Below are 19,634 nucleotides of genomic sequence, written 5' to 3'. Positions count from 1 at the left end.
AATTCCTTTGAGGCGGTTTCCTTGACATTTTTGGAGCATGTGGTTTGCCATATTAAGCCATCTGGATCCCCTGATGAATCCATTCCTCCTCACTTGTTGAAAGAGGTTCTCCTGAGTGTTGGTGAATCAGTTTTGGTCCTTATCAACAGCAGCCTGTCTTCTAGTGTAGTCCCCCAACATTTTAAACATGCTGTAGTGCAACCCCTGCTTAAGAAACCTGGCCTTGATCAAGGTGTGCTGTTAAATTTTAGACCCATTTCCAAGCTGCCTTTTATTTCTAAAACTCTGGAAAAAGTGGTGCACTCACAGTAAAAATCTTTCAAACATAATGTCATGGAGGTTTCAAAATGATGCATATCACAGAGTCAGCCCTGTTACGTGTTTTTAATGATATCCTCCTGGCAAATGACACTGGAGACTATTTGTCTTGTTTTGTTGGATTTACCTGCAGCATTCGATACGGTGGACCAGGGTATTCTTTTGGCGCGTTTACAGCATCAGGTGGGCATTAGTGGAAGCACTCTAGAGTGGTTTAGACCCTATTTGGCTGGCTATTTGACTTTTTCTGTTAGCCTAGGTTCCTCTGAGTCCTGCTCTGCCCCTCTATCGTATGGTGTTCCACAGGGTTCTATTTTGGGGCCCTTGCTGTTCTGGTTGTATTTGCTTTCCCTGGGTTCCATCCTTCGAAAACACTATTTCCTTCCACCACTATGCAGATGACTGTCAAGTCTATATCTCGCTGAGCTAAAAAGACGATTTCTCCTTAAGACCACTTTTGTCCTGTCTAGAGGACATCAAAGCCTGCGTGTCAGTAAATTTCATAAATGTCAACGAAAAGAAAACTAAATTTATGGTGTTCGGTCCCAGTGGCTTTTCTACATCCCACCGTGTTGACCTGGGCCCCCTGGCTTCATATCTAAAGCCATCAGTCACGAACTAGGGTTTTAAATTGGACAGTGATCTTAAATTGGACCGGCAAATCAGCGCTGTTGTACGATGCATTTTCTTTCATCTTAGAGAGGTGGCTTAGGTAAAGCCCCTCCTTTTCTCATCAGCACTTAGAAACAGTAATCCATGTCTTTGTTACATCCCGGCTAGATTACCTTATTGCACTATATTTTGGAGTCAGTCAGTCTTCTCTCAAGCGTCTCCAATTGGTCCAAAATGTTGCTGCTCGCCTCCTCACTGGAGATCGGAAGACGGAGCACATAACCCCAATTCTGGCCTCCCGTCACTGGCTCCCAGTGCATTTTAGGGTTCATTTTAAGATGCTTCTATCTATTTACAAGTCTTTAAATGGCCTTGCCCTGGCGTACCTCTCCAAGCTCCTCCACTCCTACTATGCACCTTTCTGGAGCTGCGGGTCTGCGGACCAGGCGCTGCTTGAGGTGCCGAGGCCTAGGCAGTACCTCAGAGGTCATTGGGCATTTTCTGTTGCTGGTCCTTCCTTTTGGAATGACTTTCCAGTAAATGTTAGGCCCCCTCTCTGTCCATTTTTAAAACCCATTTGAAGACACATTTCTATTCTTTGGCATTTGATTCGACGTGAGACAGTTTTCTGTTGTTTTGGGTGTCTATTGTATATAGTTTTTTGTGTGTAAGTTATTGCTTTCATTTTTTGTATTATTCCTATTTTGTTGATATAATGTACAGTGGTGCTTTGTTACAGCTGCCGCTGTTGTGAAATGCGCTATATAAATAAAGTTGTATAAAGTAGTATTGTATTCTTATTAGGGGTGTAACGGTACGCTAAATCACATTTCAGTTCGGTTCGTTTTTTTGGAAACTTCGGTTCGGTATATTTTCGGTACAAAAAAACAGATTTTAAAAAAAAATGTTTATTTTGAAAAGATGACAAGTAAACTGTACTTTTTTTTTTCGAAAAAATAAATAAAAGCCAACGATTCTGGTGATATTCTAAGAAATTACACCAGAATAAAAAATACACTAACAATAAAGATCTCTTAATTTTGGAAATTATTAAGACACTGAAATCTTTAAACACTCAGCAGCAACAGCCTGTGACACATCTAAGTATTCAAGTTAAAGCCAAGTTGTCATTACAGTACATATAGACACTTTTTGGAATGAAAAAAATACATACAATAACAGTTACAATTATTGCTCACTACATTAAAACTATATTTATAATGAAAAAAATACAGTAACTTTAAAAAGTCTTGTATACACTTTTTAGGCATTGAAATCTTTGATCATGTTCAACAGCCTATTGTAACGAATTGGGTTATCTGTGTTGTGGTCGGATTTGTATGTTGCTGAGTTGTGATGTTTCCGAGGTTCACATAATACATGCACATCATGGCACATGGTCAGAATGGTACCACCTCTGCCTCAATTTGAGCCAGGAAAAACCCTAAATTGTACAACATACTGACTGTTTAAGTTTTCTCTCTTCATTTTAAACTAAACCACCAGAGGGTGCTGGAACTGCAGAAATGTAAAACAACTTTGTTTTTTAAACATATTTGCTGCTATTAATATTGTGACATGATGACGATATGTTGTGGCAATTTTGATATCGCAATATCACGATATTGCCGATATTGTGACGTCCTTACTAAACACACATCTATCAAATGACAAATGAATCCTGTAGTGCTGCTATATAAAACTAGAGAATGCACTTCTGGGGAAATTGCGTGTGAAGGCGAAGGAAGCCGAAAGGAAACTGCGAAATGCGTTGGAATGAAGTGTAATAAAGTTGAATAATACTGAATAAAGTTGAGTGATACTGAATAAAGTAGAATGATACTGAATAAAGTAGAATGATACTGAATAAAGTTGAATAAAGTGGGATGAAGTTGAATGAACTCAATGAAAGATTGTGGAATGTTTTGGGATGAAGGGGAATCGATCCAACGCTGCCTGCAGACAACTCAGCATGTGTACCACAAGACCATCAAGGACCTAATAGGAAGGCTGTAAAACTGAAATGTTGAATGTGGAAGTGGGACTGAATGGCGAATGTAATGTTTTTTTTTAAGGTTGAATAATTTGAATATTTGGAAAGTATGAATTACAGGCATGTTGAAAAGCTGAACTAATATGAGTTGAATGAAGTGGAATGAAGTTTAATAATACTGAATGAAGTGCAATGTAGTTGAATAAGCCGAATGTTCTCGAATGATGTATAATGGCCTGGACTGAGGACATAAAAAACAGAAGGGGAGCAAGAAAAGAGGAAGCAAGGAAAAACTTGACTTCTGGGTCACTACCAGGTCATTTGGGTCACTTCCGGTTCATTTCCGGGTCATTTGGGTCATTTCGGCTACTTCCAGTTAATTTCCGGGTTATTTGGGCCACTTATGTTTCATTTCCGGGTCACTTGCTGTTCATTTCCGGGTCATTTGGGTCACTTCCTGTTGCTTTTGGGTCCTCCCCCAAGATGGCCGCCGCACTATGGAGACCTCAGGGTGAGTATCCCCAGTCTAGCTAATGTCCCTGTCCAAGATGACCGCCGCACTGGGGAGACCTCACGGGTGAGTATCCCCAGACTAGCTATGTCCCTGTCCAAGATGGCCGCCGCACTGGGGAGACCTTGGGGTGAGTTTCTCCAGTCTAGCTAATGTCCCTGCCCAAGATGGCTGCCGTACTGGGGAGACCTCTGGGTTAGTATCCACAGTCTAGCTAATGTCCCTGCCCAAGATCGCCACCGCACTGCAGAGACCTCGGGGTGAGTATCCCCAGTCTAGCTAATGTGTCCCTGCCCAAGATGGCCGCCGCACTGGGGAGATCCCGGGGTGAGTATCCCCAGTCTAGCTAATGTCCCTGCCCAAGATGGCCACCGCACTGGGGTGACCCCGGGGTGAGTATCCCCAGTCTAGCTAATGTCCCGACCAAAGATGGCCGCCGCACTTGGGAGACCTTGGGGTGAGTATCTCCAGTCTAGCTAATGTCCCTGCCCAAGATGGCCGCCGCACTGGGGAGACCTCGGGGTGAGTATCCCCAGTCTAGCTAATGTCCCTTCCCAAGATGGCCGCCGAACTGGGGAGACCTTGGGGTGAGTATCCCCAGTCTAGCTAATGTCCCTGTCCATGATGGCCGCCGCACTTGGGAGACCTCGGGGTGAGTATCCCCAGTCTAGCTAATGTCCCTGCCCAAGATGGCCGCCGCACTGGGGAGACCCCGGGGTGAGTATCCCCAGTCTAGCTAATGTCCCTGCCTAAGATGGCCGCCGCACTGGGGAGACCCCGGGGTGAGTATCCCCAGTCTAGCTAATGTCCCTACCAAAGATGGCCGCCGCACTGGGGAGACCTTGGGGTGAGTATCCCCAGTCTAGCTAATGTCCCTGCCCAAGATGGCCCGCCGCACTGGGGAGACCTCGGGGTGAGTATCCCCAGTCTAGCTAATGTCCCTGCCCAAGATGGCCGCCGCACTGGGGAGACCTTGGGGTGAGTATCCCCAGTCTAGCTAATGTCCCTGCCCAAGATGGCCGCCGCACTGGGGAGACCTCGGGGTGAGTTCCCCAGTCTAGCTAATGTCCCTGCCCAAAATGGCCGCCGCACTGGGGAGACCTCGGGGTGAGTATCCCCAGTCTAGCTAATGTCCCTGCCCAAGATGGCCGCAGCACTGGGGAGACCCCGGGGTGAGTATCCCCAGTCTAGCTAATGTCCCTACCAAAGATGGCCGCTGCACTGGGGAGACCCCGGGGTGAGTATCCCCAGTCTAGCTTATGTCCCTACCAAAGATGGCCGCCGCACTTGGGAGACCTTGGGGTGAGTATCCCCAGTCTAGCTAATGTCCCTACCAAAGATGGCCGCCGCACTGGGGAGACCTCGGGGTGAGTATCCCCAATCTAGCTAATGTCCCTGTCCAAGATGGCCGCCGCACTGGGGAGACCTCGGGGTGAGTATCCCCAGTCTAGCTAATGTCCTTGCCCAAGATGGCCGCCGCACTGGGGAGACCCCGGGGTGAGTATCCCCAGTCTAGCTAATGTCCCTGCCCAAGATGGCCGCAGCACTGGGGAGACCCCGGGGTGAGTATCCCCAGTCTAGCTAATGTCCCTACCAAAGATGGCCGCTGCACTGGGGAGACCTTGGGGTGAGTATCCCCAGTCTAGCTAATGTCCCTGCCCAAGATGGCCGCCGCACTGGGGAGACCTCGGGGTGAGTATCCCCAGTCTAGCTAATGTCCCTGCCCAAGATGGCCGCTGCACTGGGGAGACCTCGGAGTGAGTATCCCCAGTCTAGCTAATGTCCCTGCCCAAGATGGCCGCGGCTCTGGGGAGACCTCGGGGTGAGTATCCCCAGTCTAGCTAATGTCCCTGTCCAAGATGGCCGCCACACTGGGGAGACCTCGGGGTGAGTATCCCCAGTCTAGCTAATGCCCCTGTCCAAGATGGCCGCCGCACTGGGGAGACCAAGGGGCAATAACTCTGGTCCACTGGAAATGAATGGTGAATAGTTAAATTTTTGTGGGTTTTTTAAGTATCAAAGAGAGTGTGGGAAGAAGGAATTTTGGGGGGGTTGAAAAGATGAAGGTGAGTTGAATGATTTGAATTTGTGGAAATTGGGAACGTGTAAATGTGAAAAGTTAAATGTTCCAATGGAAATGAATGGTGACTAGTTGAATACTTGTGGGTTTTATAAGTGTGAATTAGTTGAATGTGTTGGAAGTAGGAATTTTGGGGGTTTTGAAAAGCTGAATTTGAGCTGAATGAGTTGAATGACTTGAATTTGTGGAATTTGGTGTGGTGTAAATGCTAAAAGTTCAATCTGCCAATGGAAATGAATGGTGAATACTTGAATTTTTGTGGGTTTTTTAAGTGTGAATGAGTTGATCGTGTGGAAAGTAGGAATTTTGGGGGTGTTGAATAGCTGAATGTGAGTTGAATGACTTGAATTTGTGGAAATTGGGAAGGTCTAAATGTGAAAAGTTAAACGTTCCAATGAAAATGAATGGTGAGTAGTTGAATTTTTGTGTTTTTTTTAAGTGTGAATGAGTTGAATGTGTGGAAAGTAGGAATTTTGGGAGTGTTGAAAAGCTGAATGTGAGTTGAATGACTTGAATCTATGGAAATTGGGAAGGTATAAATGCGAAAAGTTAAATCTGCCAATGGAAATGAATTGTCAATAGTGGAATTTTTGTGGGGTTTTTTAAGGGAGAATGAGTTGAAAGTGTGGGAAGTAGACATTTTGGTGGTGTTGAAAAGTTGAATGTGAGCTGAATGAGTTGAATGACTCGAATTTGTGGAAATTGGAATTGTGTAAATGTGAAAAGTTGAATGTGCCAATGGAAATGAATGGTGAATAGTTGAATTTTTGTGGGGTTTTTTTAAGGGTGAATGAGTTGAATGTGTGAGAAATAGGAATTTGGGGTGTGTTGAAAAGCTTGACCAATATGAGTTGAATGAGATAAATGTTGTCAATTTCAAATTGGAATGATGTAAATGTGAATTGTTGAATATGGCAATGGGAATGAATGGTGGAATTTTGTGTTTTTTTAACGGGTGAATAAGTTGCATTTTTGGGAAGTAGGAATTGTGGGTGTGTTGAAAAGCTTTACCAATGTGAGTTGAATGAGTTGAATCTTGTGAATTTTAAATTGGAATGGTGGAAACGGAAATGTTGAATATGCCATTGTTTTTTTGGGGGGGTGAAAACGGGAAATATTTGGTAAACTGTAAATTTGGGGAATGAAAAAAAACACTACCCGGAAGGCATGAATTTTCTGAATGTTTTGAAACTTGAATGAAGTCAATCGAATGAAAAATGTGGAAGGAGTCGCACACCGAAAAAGTGGTCGGAGTGTGTAGGAATAACATGTGTGAAGGTGAAGGCCTTCACACAATTATCAAATGTAAACAGAAGCACAGTAGCCTACATATATTTGCAGAAATTTTGATATTAATCTGAATTAGAGGCATTAACAAAATTCTGACAGAAATTGAGTAAATATTAAACTGTAATGTAATTTTGACAACATTTATTGTGCAGATCTCAAAAGTCAAAATTAAAACTCAGGACTGTATTGTGAAAACAAATAACATCAGTAATATATGTTTTCAATATACTGTATACATCCATTTTCTGTATCGCTTATCCTCAATATTTTTAAACTTTTAATCTTCTAGGTGTCCCGGCTGATGTATGGGACAGGAAACAATCATAAAAATCATTCCTCTCTAACTGTGCGTAGCATTAGTTAGTATTATTTTCTCTCCAGACACTTATTACATTGCCTGCTATTTTGCTGTTCAAAGTTGGATACGCTCCGCTATAACGCAGTTCCAGCAAGACCTTTGTGAAGTGTACTCAGATATCCAAGCCCTTATTTTTGGTCTTTCACGATAACATTTGGTTAGCTTAGCGTTTAGCATGGCTTCTCCAACTTTCTCCTTGTAATCCCTTTGTGAGAACGAAGAAGTCTAAGAAGTGCATCTTATTCCCTGCCATGGAGGCTGTTATTACTGACTTAGGAGTGAAATTGCGACGTGTTGAGCCGATGTAGTAGCCAGCCGAAGCTCATTGCTCGCTAGCTGCTGCGGCATATGTAGCACTGATCTATCGCCTCAACCTGTTGATGTAGGTGACGAAACAGCCCAGCGAAGCTTTTTGAGGCCATCTGCGCCGTTTAATTATAGGAAAAACTTAAATTTGGCGTTCTCAGTTTTATTCTTTGTGTTTTGATGAGGGTCAAAATGCAAACTTCGAGATTTAGTACCTTGAGTACCCAGCATGCCTTAAGGCACTCTTTTTTTTTTTGGTAAATAATTATTATTACAGGTTTGTTGTTACTTCATTCTTTCCCAAAGTTGTACAGTTTTTTACTTGCATTAACCCACCTTGTTATTTGTTCATTTTCATTGACAGTGTACGTTTATGTAATAAATAATAAATAAAAATAAGTAATAAAATGTTAGTATTTTTCTCAATGCAACATTCGCTGCCTTCGAAAACCCTCACAATTGTTCTGTGCTCAGTGGGATAGGGGCTTAAAGTTAATTGCACCAAAATCTTGGACCACATCATATTTATCCAAGATTTTGGTGCAATTAACTTTAAGCCCCTATCCCACTGAGCACAGAACAATCTTGGACCACATCACATTTACCCCCCGTGAGCCGTCACCTTATCGTGGTGGAGGGGTTTGCGCGCCCCAATGATCCTAGGAGCTACGTTGTCTGGGGCTTTATGCCCCTGGTAGGGTCACCCATGGCAAACAGGTCCTAGGTGAGGGACCAGACTAAGCACGGCTCAAAATGACCCCTTATGATGAGAAAAATTAACGGACCACGTTTTCCCTCGCCCGGACGCGGGTCACCGGGGCCCCCTTCTGGAGCCAGGCCTGGAGGTGGGGCTCGACGGCGAGCGCCTGGTGGCCGGGCCTGCACCCATGGGGCCCGGCCGGGCTCAGCCCGAAAAGGATACGTGGGTCCCCCTTCCCATGGGCTCACCACTGGTGGGAGGGGCCAAAGGGGTCGGGTGCCGTGTGAGCTGGGCGGCGGCGGAAGACGGGGACCTTGGCGGTCCGATCCCCGGCAGCAAAAACTAGCTCTTGGGACATGGAATGTCACCTCTCTGGCAGGGAAGGAGCCTGAGCTGGTGTGTGAGGCTGAGAGGTTCCGATTAGATATAGTCGGGCTCACCTCCACGCACAGCTTGGGTTCTGGTCCCAGTCCTCTCGAGAGGGGTTGGACACTCTTCCACTCTGGAGTTGCCCAGGGTGAGAGGCGCCGAGCAGGTGTGGGCATACTTATTGCCCCCCGGCTTGGCGCCTGTACATTGGGGTTTACCCCGGTGGACGAGAGGGTAGCCTCCCTCCGCCTGAGGGTGGGGGGACGGGTCCTGACTGTTGTTTGTGCTTATGCACCAAACGGCAGCGCAGAGTACCCACCCTTTTTGGAGTCCTTGGAGGGTGTGCTGGAGGGCGCTCCACCTGGGGACTCCATCGTTCTGCTGGGGGACTTCAATGCTCACGTGGGCAATGACAGTGAGACCTGGAGAGGTGTGATTGGGAGGAACGGCCCCCCCGATCTGAACCCGAGCGGTGTTCGGTTACTGGACTTCTGTGCTCATCACGGATTGTCCATAACGAACACCATGTTCAAGCATAAGGGTGTCCATATGTGCACTTGGCACCAGGATACCCTAGGCCGCAGTTCAATGATCGACTTTGTAGTCGTATCATCGGACTTGCGGCCGCATGTTTTGGACACTCGGGTGAAGAGAGGGGCGGAGCTGTCAACTGATCACCATCTGGTGGTGAGTTGGCTCCGATGGTGGGGGAAGATGCCGGTCCGACCTGGCAGACCCAAACGTATTGTGAGGGTTTGCTGGGAACGTCTGGCAGAATCCCCTGTCAGAAGGAGTTTCAACTCCCACCTCCGGCAGAACTTTTCCCACGTCCCGGGGGAGGCGGGGGACATCGAGTCCGAGTGGACCATGTTTCGTGCCTCCATTGTTGAGGCGGCCGATCGGAGCTGCGGCCGCAAGGTGGTCGGTGCCTGTCGTGGCGGCAATCCCCGAACCCGCTGGTGGACACCAGCGGTAAGGGATGCTGTCCAGCTGAAGAAGGAGTCCTATCGGGCCTTTTTGGCCTGCGGGACCCCGGAGGCAGCTGACGGGTACCGGCTGGCCAAGCGGAATGCGGCTCTGGCGGTTGCTGAGGCAAAAACCCGGGTGTGGGAGGAGTTCGGGGAGGCCATGGAAAATGACTTCCGGACGGCTTCGAGGAAATTCTGGTCCACCATCCGGCGTCTCAGGAGGGGGAAGCAGTGCACCATTAACACTGTTTATAGTGGAGATGGGGTGCTGCTGACCTCAACTCGGGACGTTGTGGGTCGGTGGGGAGAGTACTTCGAAGACCTCCTCAATTCCACCGACACGCCTTCCACTGAGGAAGCAGAGCCTGGAGACTCTGAGGTGGGCTCTCCTATCTCTGGGGTTGAAGTCACCGAGGTAGTCAAAAAGCTCCTCGGTGGCAAAGCCCCGGGGGTGGATGAGATCCGCCCGGAGTTCATAAAGGCTCTGGATGTTGAGGGGCTGTCATGGTTGACACGTCTCTTCAACATCGCGTGGACATCGGGGACAGTGCCTCTGGATTGGCAGACCGGGGTGGTGGTCCCCCTTTTTAAGAAGGGGGACCGGAGGGTGTGCTCCAATTACAGAGGGATCACACTCCTCAGCCTCCCCGGCAAGGTCTATTCAGGGGTGCTGGAGAGGAGGGTCCGTCGGAAGGTCGAATCCCGGATTCAGGAGGAGCAATGTGGTTTTCGTCCTGGCCGTGGAACGGTGGACCAGCTCTACACCCTCAGCAGGGTCCTCGAGGGTGCATGGGAGTTTGCCCAACCGGTCTACATGGGTTTTGTGGACTTGGAGAAGGCGTTCGACCGTGTCCCTCGGGGAGTTCTGTGGGGGGTGCTTCGGGAGTACGGGGTACCGAGCCCCCTGATAAGGGCTGTCCGGTCCCTGTACCACCGATGCCAGAGTTTGGTCCGAATTGCCGGCAGTAAGTCGGATTCGTTTCCTGTGGGGGTTGGACTCCGCCAAGGCTGCCCTTTGTCACCGATTCTGTTCATAACCTTTATGGACAGAATTTCTAGGCGCAGCCGAGGTGTCGAGGGGGTCCGGTTTGGTGGCCTCAGTATTGCATCTCTGCTTTTTGCAGATGATGTAGTACTGTTGGCTTCTTCAAGCCGCGATCTCCAACTCTCGCTGGAGCGGTTCGCAGCCGAGTGTGAAACGGTCGGAATGAAGATCAGCACCTCCAAATCTGAGACCATGGTCCTCAGTCGGAAAAGGGTGGCGTGCCCTCTCCAGGTCGGGGATGAGATTCTGCCCCAAGTGGAGGAGTTCAAGTATCTTGGGGTCTTGTTCACGAGTGAGGGTAAGATGGAACGGGAGATCGACAGGCGGATCGGTGCAGCGTCTGCTGTGATGCGGACCCTGTATCGGTCTGTCGTGGTGAAGAAGGAGCTTAGCCGAAAGGCGAAGCTCTCAATTTACCGGTCGATCTACGTTCCTACTCTCACCTATGGTCATGAGCTGTGGGTCATGACCGAAAGAACAAGATCTCGGATACAAGCGGCCGAAATGGGTTTCCTTCGCAGGGTGTCTGGGCTCTCCCTTAGAGATAGGGTGAGAAGTTCGGCCATCCGGGAGGGACTCAGAGTCGAGCCGCTGCTCCTCCGCGTCGAGAGGAGCCAGTTGAGGTGGCTCGGGCATCTGATTAGGATGCCTCCTGGACGCCTCCCTGGTGAGGTGTTCCGGGCATGTCCCACCGGCAGGAGACCCCGAGGACGACCCAGAACACGCTGGAGAGACTATGTCTCCCGGCTTGCCTGGGAACGCCTTGGGATCCTTCCGGAAGAGCTGGGGAGAGGGAAGTCTGGGCTTCCCTGCTGAAGCTGCTGCCTCCGCGACCCGACTTCGGATAAGCGGGAGATAATGGATGGATGGACATCACATTTACAGAGCTGTCTACTAATGAAAATGTTCCTATTTTTAAAGTTCTTTAATGATCATTACAGTGGGACTGGGCGCGGACTGTTTTACTCGATATTAATTTAATATTAATGCTTCAAAGAATAAATAACTCACATTATTATTTATTCAGCAGCGACATTTCCACAATGCACATTGCACACACACGCACACACACACACACACACACACACATATGCACGCATATATTTTTAAACAAAGGCAGGTCCCCAAACAGAACAGCGTGAAATAGTCGTGAAGTTGTTTTCTGCAGCTCTGCGCATTATTGGACATCTGCCGATAAAACTTGAGTTGTGCCGTGGTTAGCCTCAGGTACAGTTGCACTGAAGCGTGGGGATTCTGAGCGTGTAGCCAGGTTTCTGTAAACATGCAACGGTCATGCTTAGCCAAATTGCCGGACTCTGTACCTCTGCTGCTAATGGGGCCTCCAAGACACGACAACAACCCACACTGGTCACGCTTTCTCGTCCTCGATGTTGCTAGTGTGGTGTAAACGTACAAGATTGGTACACCCCCATGATGAATATAAATCTGGAGGAGGGGATCGTCGATCCTCACGTTGGGGATCGAGATTGTGACGTAATTTCGATCGACATAAAAAATAAAAAAAAATAAAAAATCGCGACCCCACCAATTAGATAGTATAATCTTACTTTACCTACACTTAAACCCTGTGATGTTACTGATGGCTAAGTTTTAGTTTTTATATAGGCTTTGTGTATTGTATTTATTTTTTGATCTACTGTATAGAACTTCAGTGTTTAAGAAGTGCAGTCCACTTGTTTACATATCATGTTTCCTGCAACATGAAGAGGTGTAGATGTTCAAGTGTTAAAGCCACAGATTTGTCTGCATTATTGTTATTATCTCTGCTTTAGTTTCTTTGATTTCTTATTGAGTCACAGTATAATATATTAAGCGCATACAGTATTTTTATGCCATACTCGTGTGGCAGAAGTATGTTGTCATGGTGAATACTGTACTTTCAAGACCACATGTCAAAGTACTTAACTTTAAACCTGTAATTGCAGTACAGAGATAAACATTTCATGTTAATTAAAGCTTAATTTGCCTTTATCTTAATATCCTATAATTTGTAATAGATCTGATATTTATTTTGATAAAGATGAAGTAATGGCTTGTTTGTTAAAAAAAAAAAATTCATTGGAAAGAACCTTGAAAGAAGTAATCACATATTACATCACAATTTTTGTAGGAAAAAAAAATTAGACTGTTTTCTTTTATCATGCAACCCTATATTTTTAATGAATGTGTGCGTGGGATGTGGGGTGTTGGATGGGAGTGATTGAAAGTACCACTGATAAGGATATTTTGTTTTGCCTTCAAGATCAATTATGCTGAAGTACTTTGCGCTGGATTGTGTGAAAGACATTATGGGACAGTTTGAATTGATTTGCAAAATATTTTTTTTGTAAGGGTTTTGCGCCTCCCCCCAAAAATGGTGTGGAACAGAAGAGACCAGGAAAACCTCTAAACATTACCTCATTGGTGAGACTGTCCTCTGCAGTACCCAATCAGATTTCAGTGACATGGGCACCAGAAATTGGAAAGGTAACAAACCTACTAAAATTGTCATTTTACTTATTAATATTGTCAATTGGACCTGATTTTCCGACGAAACCTCTGATGTTTGCAGACCTACTCCATGTCCGTGTACCTAGTGAGGCAGCTAACATCACCACTGCTCCTGCAGAGGCTGAGGATGAAGGGCATCAGAAATCCAGACCACTCCAGAGCACTAAGTAACTGCATTGCATGTTGCATATTCTCTTTCAAATCAACATAACATGAAATTGGTTGATCAGAGATCTAACAGTGGAGCCAGCATTATTGGTCTTTTTCACATAGAACCCAACAAAGTTGGACATTGATGTGTCTTGCTTGTTCACACAAAAACAGATAATTAGATGTGTGGCGATAAACATGCCAGAGATAGTAAGATACTACTCTCGTCAAACTTTTTTGATGGGTTTGTAGTCCGGAAGTAAAAGGTGTGATGTAATTTTGTAGTCCATAAGTCCCGCCCCTTATGATGTCATATCCGGTTTAAATTCTGCCCCTTTGCGGTCCCAAACTAATCGGGAAGTGATGTCATTTTGTAGTCCATAAATCCCACCCCTAACCACACCCCTTCCGTGACCTCATTTCCGGCCGGCCATTTTGCGTTGCCATGTGTCGTTTCCGGTCGGCCATTTTACGTTGCCATACGTCACGTCCTGTCGGCCATTTTGCGTTGCCATATGTCACGGTTGCCGCCAGGTTTGTAGGCGTGCCCAAATAAGGATATAGATGACATCATGCTTCCGCCTCAGCGGAGATCACGAAGAACATGCCCGGGCATATTTTGAACGGTGATGTCACCCCGGGTGTTTGTCCAGACATGTTTGGGTGGCCACCATGTTTGTAGGCCCTTCCGGCATGCCCAAATAAGGATATGGATGAGATCATGCTTCCGTCTCGTTCAAAGTAACGGAGGAACATGTTCAGACATGTTTTAGGCCCTGTAACATGAACCTCATTGTATCACCTCGGGTATCTGTCCAGGCATGTTTTTTTTAAGAACCCCTCCCCTCATCTAAGGGCACGCTAACATACGCTTGGGTCTAAACAGAAAGTAAAACAGATCTTCCTGACTGCATCATGATTGAAGGAACGTGTATTTCTAGTCATAAAGACTGTGGCTCAAACACTCATTGAAAATCAAGGATTTATTTGGAAAGAAGACAACACCCGCCCACCGAATCAATGGAGTAATACCACGTCATCTTCACATCTGCCTATGAAAAAGCAGAACTACAGATGTACACCATCGTGTACGCTTGGCTCTGTTTTTATTCTGTTTGTTTTTTTAATTGACTGAGAATAGCGCCTCCTTTTTTTTTTTTTTTAGTACAGCTTGTTAGGGCATCTTCCATACAATCATCAGGTTAGTTTACAATTAAGGCAACGCAGGTTTGGAAAGTTAAGCAGGCCTCAGAAAAAGGTCTTTTTCTCATACCATGTTTCATCAGAACAACATAGCCCCCACCCCCCTCCTTTTCCATGTCTCTCCCTAACCCCTAAAAAAAGGCAGGCAGGCATCAAACCAGAATTTCAGACCGTCTTGTGTGTGTGTGGGGTGGGGGTGGGGGTGTGCGCGTGTGTGTGTTTGCGTGCGTGCTACACCACAATATGCATCACAAAAATGTGTTATAGTTAGAAGCGTACGCCCTCTACTTCCTGATCATTCCAATACGGAGCTGACCTCCCAACCAGTCGCCATTCCAAATAACCCCTGACCTTTCAAGTCATAAAAAACGAAGGTGTCAACGGATGACTCTGAATTAAAGTTCCTTTTTTAATACGTGTAAGAACGTTTCCCATACATTCATCAGGTTAGTTTACAATTAAGCCATTACAGGGTGGGAAAAGTTTTAGATGGTTTCAGAAAAAGGCCTCTATTTTAATTCTTCTTCTCATGCCTTCCTTCAACAAACGGTTCCCCCCACTCCACCCCTCTTTTGCTCTGAGGTAGGATGCAAAGTGTCTCCTTAAAATATAGCCAGACAGGGCCTCACTCATGTTTGTATGTACTAAGGTAAATCGTGTGTGAATCGTACACGGAGGTTCATTGTCCGCCAGTGGCTATACTTTCACATCCAGGTTGTTAATTATGAAGTTAGCCTTGAAAGAAATGTGGGATATAGGCCTATACATGTGTTTTTAACTCATCGCGATAGGTGAGAAAACTCAGTCATTCAGTCATCCAAAATGACCCTGACCTTTCAAATCGTAAAAGATTAAGAAGTTAGATGCACTGTGGTCCATCACCACTATATCTACGAAGTGGCGGGAGAAGACTTTCCACAGAAGAAAAAACGCCAACAGAAAGACAACTCAGAGACAAACAGACCACTGAAAAAAAAAAAAAAAGGACAGTAAGTACATACTCCTCTGTTTCATCCTCCTCTTCCTTCAACGCATCATCATCCTTTTCCTCCCCTCCCTCAGCCAACGTCTGTGTTGGTCAGGTCTTGACAGCTCCAGTCAAGGACGTTTGAGGGATGTCCATTGGGGGTATGTTCTCCTTCTCAGCCTCCTTGAACCCCGTCAGGTTCTGCTGAGGGAACTCCGTTGTAAGAACATGGTCAGCGGTCACCGCTGGGTCCACCTTTAAGTTTACGTCAGCCTCATTCATTTCCGTTTCTTCACAATCATTGTGGTCTTGGTTGGCGGTTATCAGTATCAGAGGTTTGTAGGTGGTCGTTTGTCTCAACCCCGGGTCCACTCTCAATTGGCTGACCCTTTTGGGGTCCAAATCGTGCCCATAACGTTTCTATGCGTCTGGATGTCTGTCGAGTTAATGGCATTGTGGATGTTTTTTTTCTTTTTCTTGAGCCACAGGTTGTTATGGGTTGGTTTGGAGATCTGCTGTCTTATACCTAACGAAAGGGGATGTGGATGACACGCCTCCTCGCCATAGGCGTGGTTTTCCCGTGAGGGAGAGAGCAAGCGAGAGATGGACGGGGGCGTGTTTAATTGAAGGATATTGATCTTTTTAATACCCACCGTATGAAAGAGCCTCGAGATGAAAAGTTCAGAAATAACCAAATATGACAGAATTTTACCCCCTTTCACTTCATTCAAAACTTTTTACTTTTGTTTTATGAATTGACTTCAAATAATGTTGATAATGACATTCACTTCATTTAGCATGTATACTCACATTGTAATGTTGGTTAGCTTAAAAAAAACATTCAAGTTGGCATTACTTCATAAACTTATCTTCATTTCTCTCAACATGTGGTTGTCTTAAGGGCCCAGCTCATTATACCTTCACCCAAACAATTGAGTGAGACAGCATGACTTAAAAACAAAACAAATGAGCAAAACTTTCAAATCGGTTTGAGTGTAAGAACTTAATTTGTCATACCATTTGACAGTTACTCTGTTATACACATGCTAGGTTCAAATGAACTATACCTAAAGATACTCTTCCTTACATTTCAGATCATCTTTTACCGCCTCACAGCAATGTATAACTTACAATACCACCCCAATCTTAAATATCTCAACAAAATGACAAAGGCAACCCCTGTTGGACTTGATATTCATCGCTCAAGCAGCTGGTTGGAGGTAGATTGGGGATAGGATAGTTAGCTCAGGGTGTCTCTGATTTTGTATATACCTTTACACCATGTAGTTTATTTTCTCATCCTTCCTGCTAAAGTGGATGTAAGGAGGTCATAAAAAAAAGTAAGCCGGTTTGAACACTCCAGTATGTGGAGGTCTACTTGAGTAGAGATTCACTGGTGAGGAACTTTTATTTCATGAATGTACAAATAAGACAGAGCTTTAGGCTGAAACAAGAAAACATGATCTCGTGCCCAGAATTCCAAAACCTCAAAGCAGAGCCAAACAAAACTTATGAACAAATACAAAGCTTTATTAAACCAAGGGAGCACACAAACGTGAGCAAGGAGAAATAAATTCAAACAAAAAGGACATCAGCATAAGGCTGACGCGACTACACGAAAAGCCAGTGGCTGGGCAGAGCACAGTGTAAGCTAGACGCCGGAACAACAAACAACACTAAACAGAAGTGCAGCAAAAGATTAACAAAGGAACTCAGCCCAATTGGGAGAAAGACAGATGAGTGCAATAAACAAGTCAAAAGGAAAGACAGAAGCTTAACTAGATTGGTTTGGAAACAAAAGAAAACAAACCTAATCTAGAATTATAAAAACTGGAATTACTTACGTGTGACAAAGCTAAACGACGTATTGCATGGCTGTGGAAATAAGCACGCGATCAACAAAGGGAGAACAGACCAACAGCAACAATATTCCGGCGACTAGCTTCTACTTCTCCAGCACCTATATACCCAGCTGATTGTCATGCCAAACAGGTGTGCACTGGAGGCTCCGCCCATCCACCAGACCCAGGGACTGAAAAAAATAACAATCAGCCACAGAACATGACAGGTTTTACCTCCTGCTTTGATTAATGAGTTTACATCAATCTCCCATAATGATTTTTTTTTAAATACCAGGATTCTAAACAAACATTTATGCTAGTAAAAGTATCCGTTGAACAGGTAACAGGTCGATGTTTAAACACTGGAGATTTAAGAAAACATGAAGGTCAACAATAGCAGATATTGATCAAATACAGAGTCTATATAATTACTCTACACATTAATTGCATTATTAATAAAGACATGGATTCATCAGGTAAATGTTGGTGATAAAGTCCTGATTTTAAACGTTGACTGAACAATTTGAAAAAAAAACTTTATGTAGGTGATTAAATATGAGCCTACCCATTAAATGCAATATTAATAAAGATAGGAATTTATCAAGTAAATGTTAATTGTATATATAGATATATAAAAAAAGTTTTTAAACGTTGAGACTGAACAATTTGTAAAAAGCTTTTGTAGGTGATTAAATATGAGTTAGTTTCCACAATAATGGTTTAAACTCTCCCTCACACATCTGCATTTATGGCTGCTGATGGTTGGAGGGTCAGAAGGCACCTTATCAGCAGGCCATATGGGTACGTTCTCCTTAGGCGCGCAACAGAGGAGGGGGACTTTTTTAAAGTTAAAAAACCCACCAAGTTACGTTGTACGTTAATTACAGACAGACAGCGTTTAGAGTCCGTTTGTCACTTACTTAATATGTTGGGAAGTTGTTGCATCTCGGTATTATTCTGGAAAAAAAAAAAAAGAATCAGAATACATATTAATCATTACCATTTTTTTCAAAAGTGAGTTTGTTTTTCTAGACTAGTTGCCCCTCACCCATCCTAAATGTACACACATTTTGATACACAAAGCCTCTCAAGAAATAGCCTGTAAGGAACCGTGTTGCTACATTCCTCTGTTTGACTCCCCCGTCTGCCATTCTCACACACGTACACAATCGCACGTGCACACACATTTCTGCGGAGCACATACGCATACATCCCCCGAAGGGAGGGCTGCGTACACACACACACACACATGCCCTCAAAAGCTTGTTGCTAGCTGTGCTGTTAACCAGAGGTTGAGCTGTACTGTATTTACTAACTCTACATGGATTGAAATCACTCCCATTGAAGAACCTTGGTCAAACATTTACACGTCATCTAGTAACAATACGTGCTATGTGCAGATGATCTAACTTGGAGAACTTGGATGTTTATAAAAATATCATACCAAAGTATTGTATATAAAAAATATATAGATATACAGATGACAATGTTAGTCATGAAGACATATTTACATCTGAAATAGAGATATTGATTTCATAGTTTGTTATTCAGGAATGCATGGACAGCTAAAATCCTAAAACAAATAGATAATGATAACATAAATTAATGTTATTCATGAAGACTTGGATAGCTAAAATCCTAAAACAATAGATAATGACAACCTATACTAGTGTTATTCATGCACGTTAAGTCAAGAGAAACATGTATTGATGACATAAACTCGTGTTATTCATGAAGCTAGGTAGGGATAGAAGTATTTTAAAGTATGTATTTACTGTCTTTTTTTTTTCAGCGGTCTGTTTGTCTCTGAGTTCTTGTCTTTCTGTTGGCATTTTTTCTTCTGTGCAAAGTCTTCTCCCGCCACTTCGTAGATATAATGGTGATGGACCACAGTGCATCTGACTTATTAATTTTTTCAATTTGAAAGGTCAGGGTAATTTTGGATGACTGAATGACTGAGTTTTCTCACCTATCGCGATGAGTTAAAAAACATATGTATAGGCCTAGTCCGCTGATAGTGTAGTGGTACACACGCCCGAGTTGTGTGCGGGCAGCGTGGGATCGATTCCCGCTCAGTGACGGGGGTATGCTTCAACTAAAACATATATTTGTGATGCATATTGTGGTGTAGCACAGACGCAAACACACGCACACATACACACGCGCACCCACGCACGCGCACGCACACACACACACACACACAAGACGGTCTGAACCTCTGGTTCGATGCCTGCCTGCCCTTTTTTTAGGGGTTAGGGAGAGACATGGCTGGCAACCAATTCAGGGTGTCCCCCGCCTACTGCCCGAAGACAGCTGGGATAGGCTCCAGCACGCCCCGCGACCCTTGTGAGGATAAGCGGTATAGATAATGGATGGATGGATGGAGAGACATGGAAAAGGAGGGGGTGGGGG

At 45.0% G+C, this 19,634-nt stretch overlaps 1 protein-coding gene across 3 annotated transcripts in view; it reads left to right on the top strand.

Annotated features, from left to right (window-relative positions):
* The window catches only part of pias2 (protein inhibitor of activated STAT, 2), a 107,966-nt gene that overhangs the window by 44,392 nt on the left and 43,940 nt on the right, over positions 1 to 19,634 (top strand). For all 3 annotated transcript variants that reach the window (XM_086031353.1, XM_086031352.1, XM_086031354.1), the window contains 2 exons: positions 12,903 to 13,037; positions 13,123 to 13,228. In XM_086031353.1, the coding sequence (XP_085887479.1) occupies positions 12,903 to 13,037; positions 13,123 to 13,228 (241 nt within the window). The remainder of the gene's footprint in view (positions 1 to 12,902; positions 13,038 to 13,122; positions 13,229 to 19,634) is intronic.

This window comes from Filicampus tigris, chromosome 5 (genome assembly GCF_054856515.1).
Source record: "Filicampus tigris isolate MCC_2025a chromosome 5, RoL_Ftig_1.0, whole genome shotgun sequence".
Taxonomy (NCBI): Eukaryota; Metazoa; Chordata; class Actinopteri; order Syngnathiformes; family Syngnathidae; genus Filicampus; species Filicampus tigris.
Note: the sequence above shows the minus strand (reverse complement) of the source record. Positions and strands in the feature narration are given on the sequence as shown.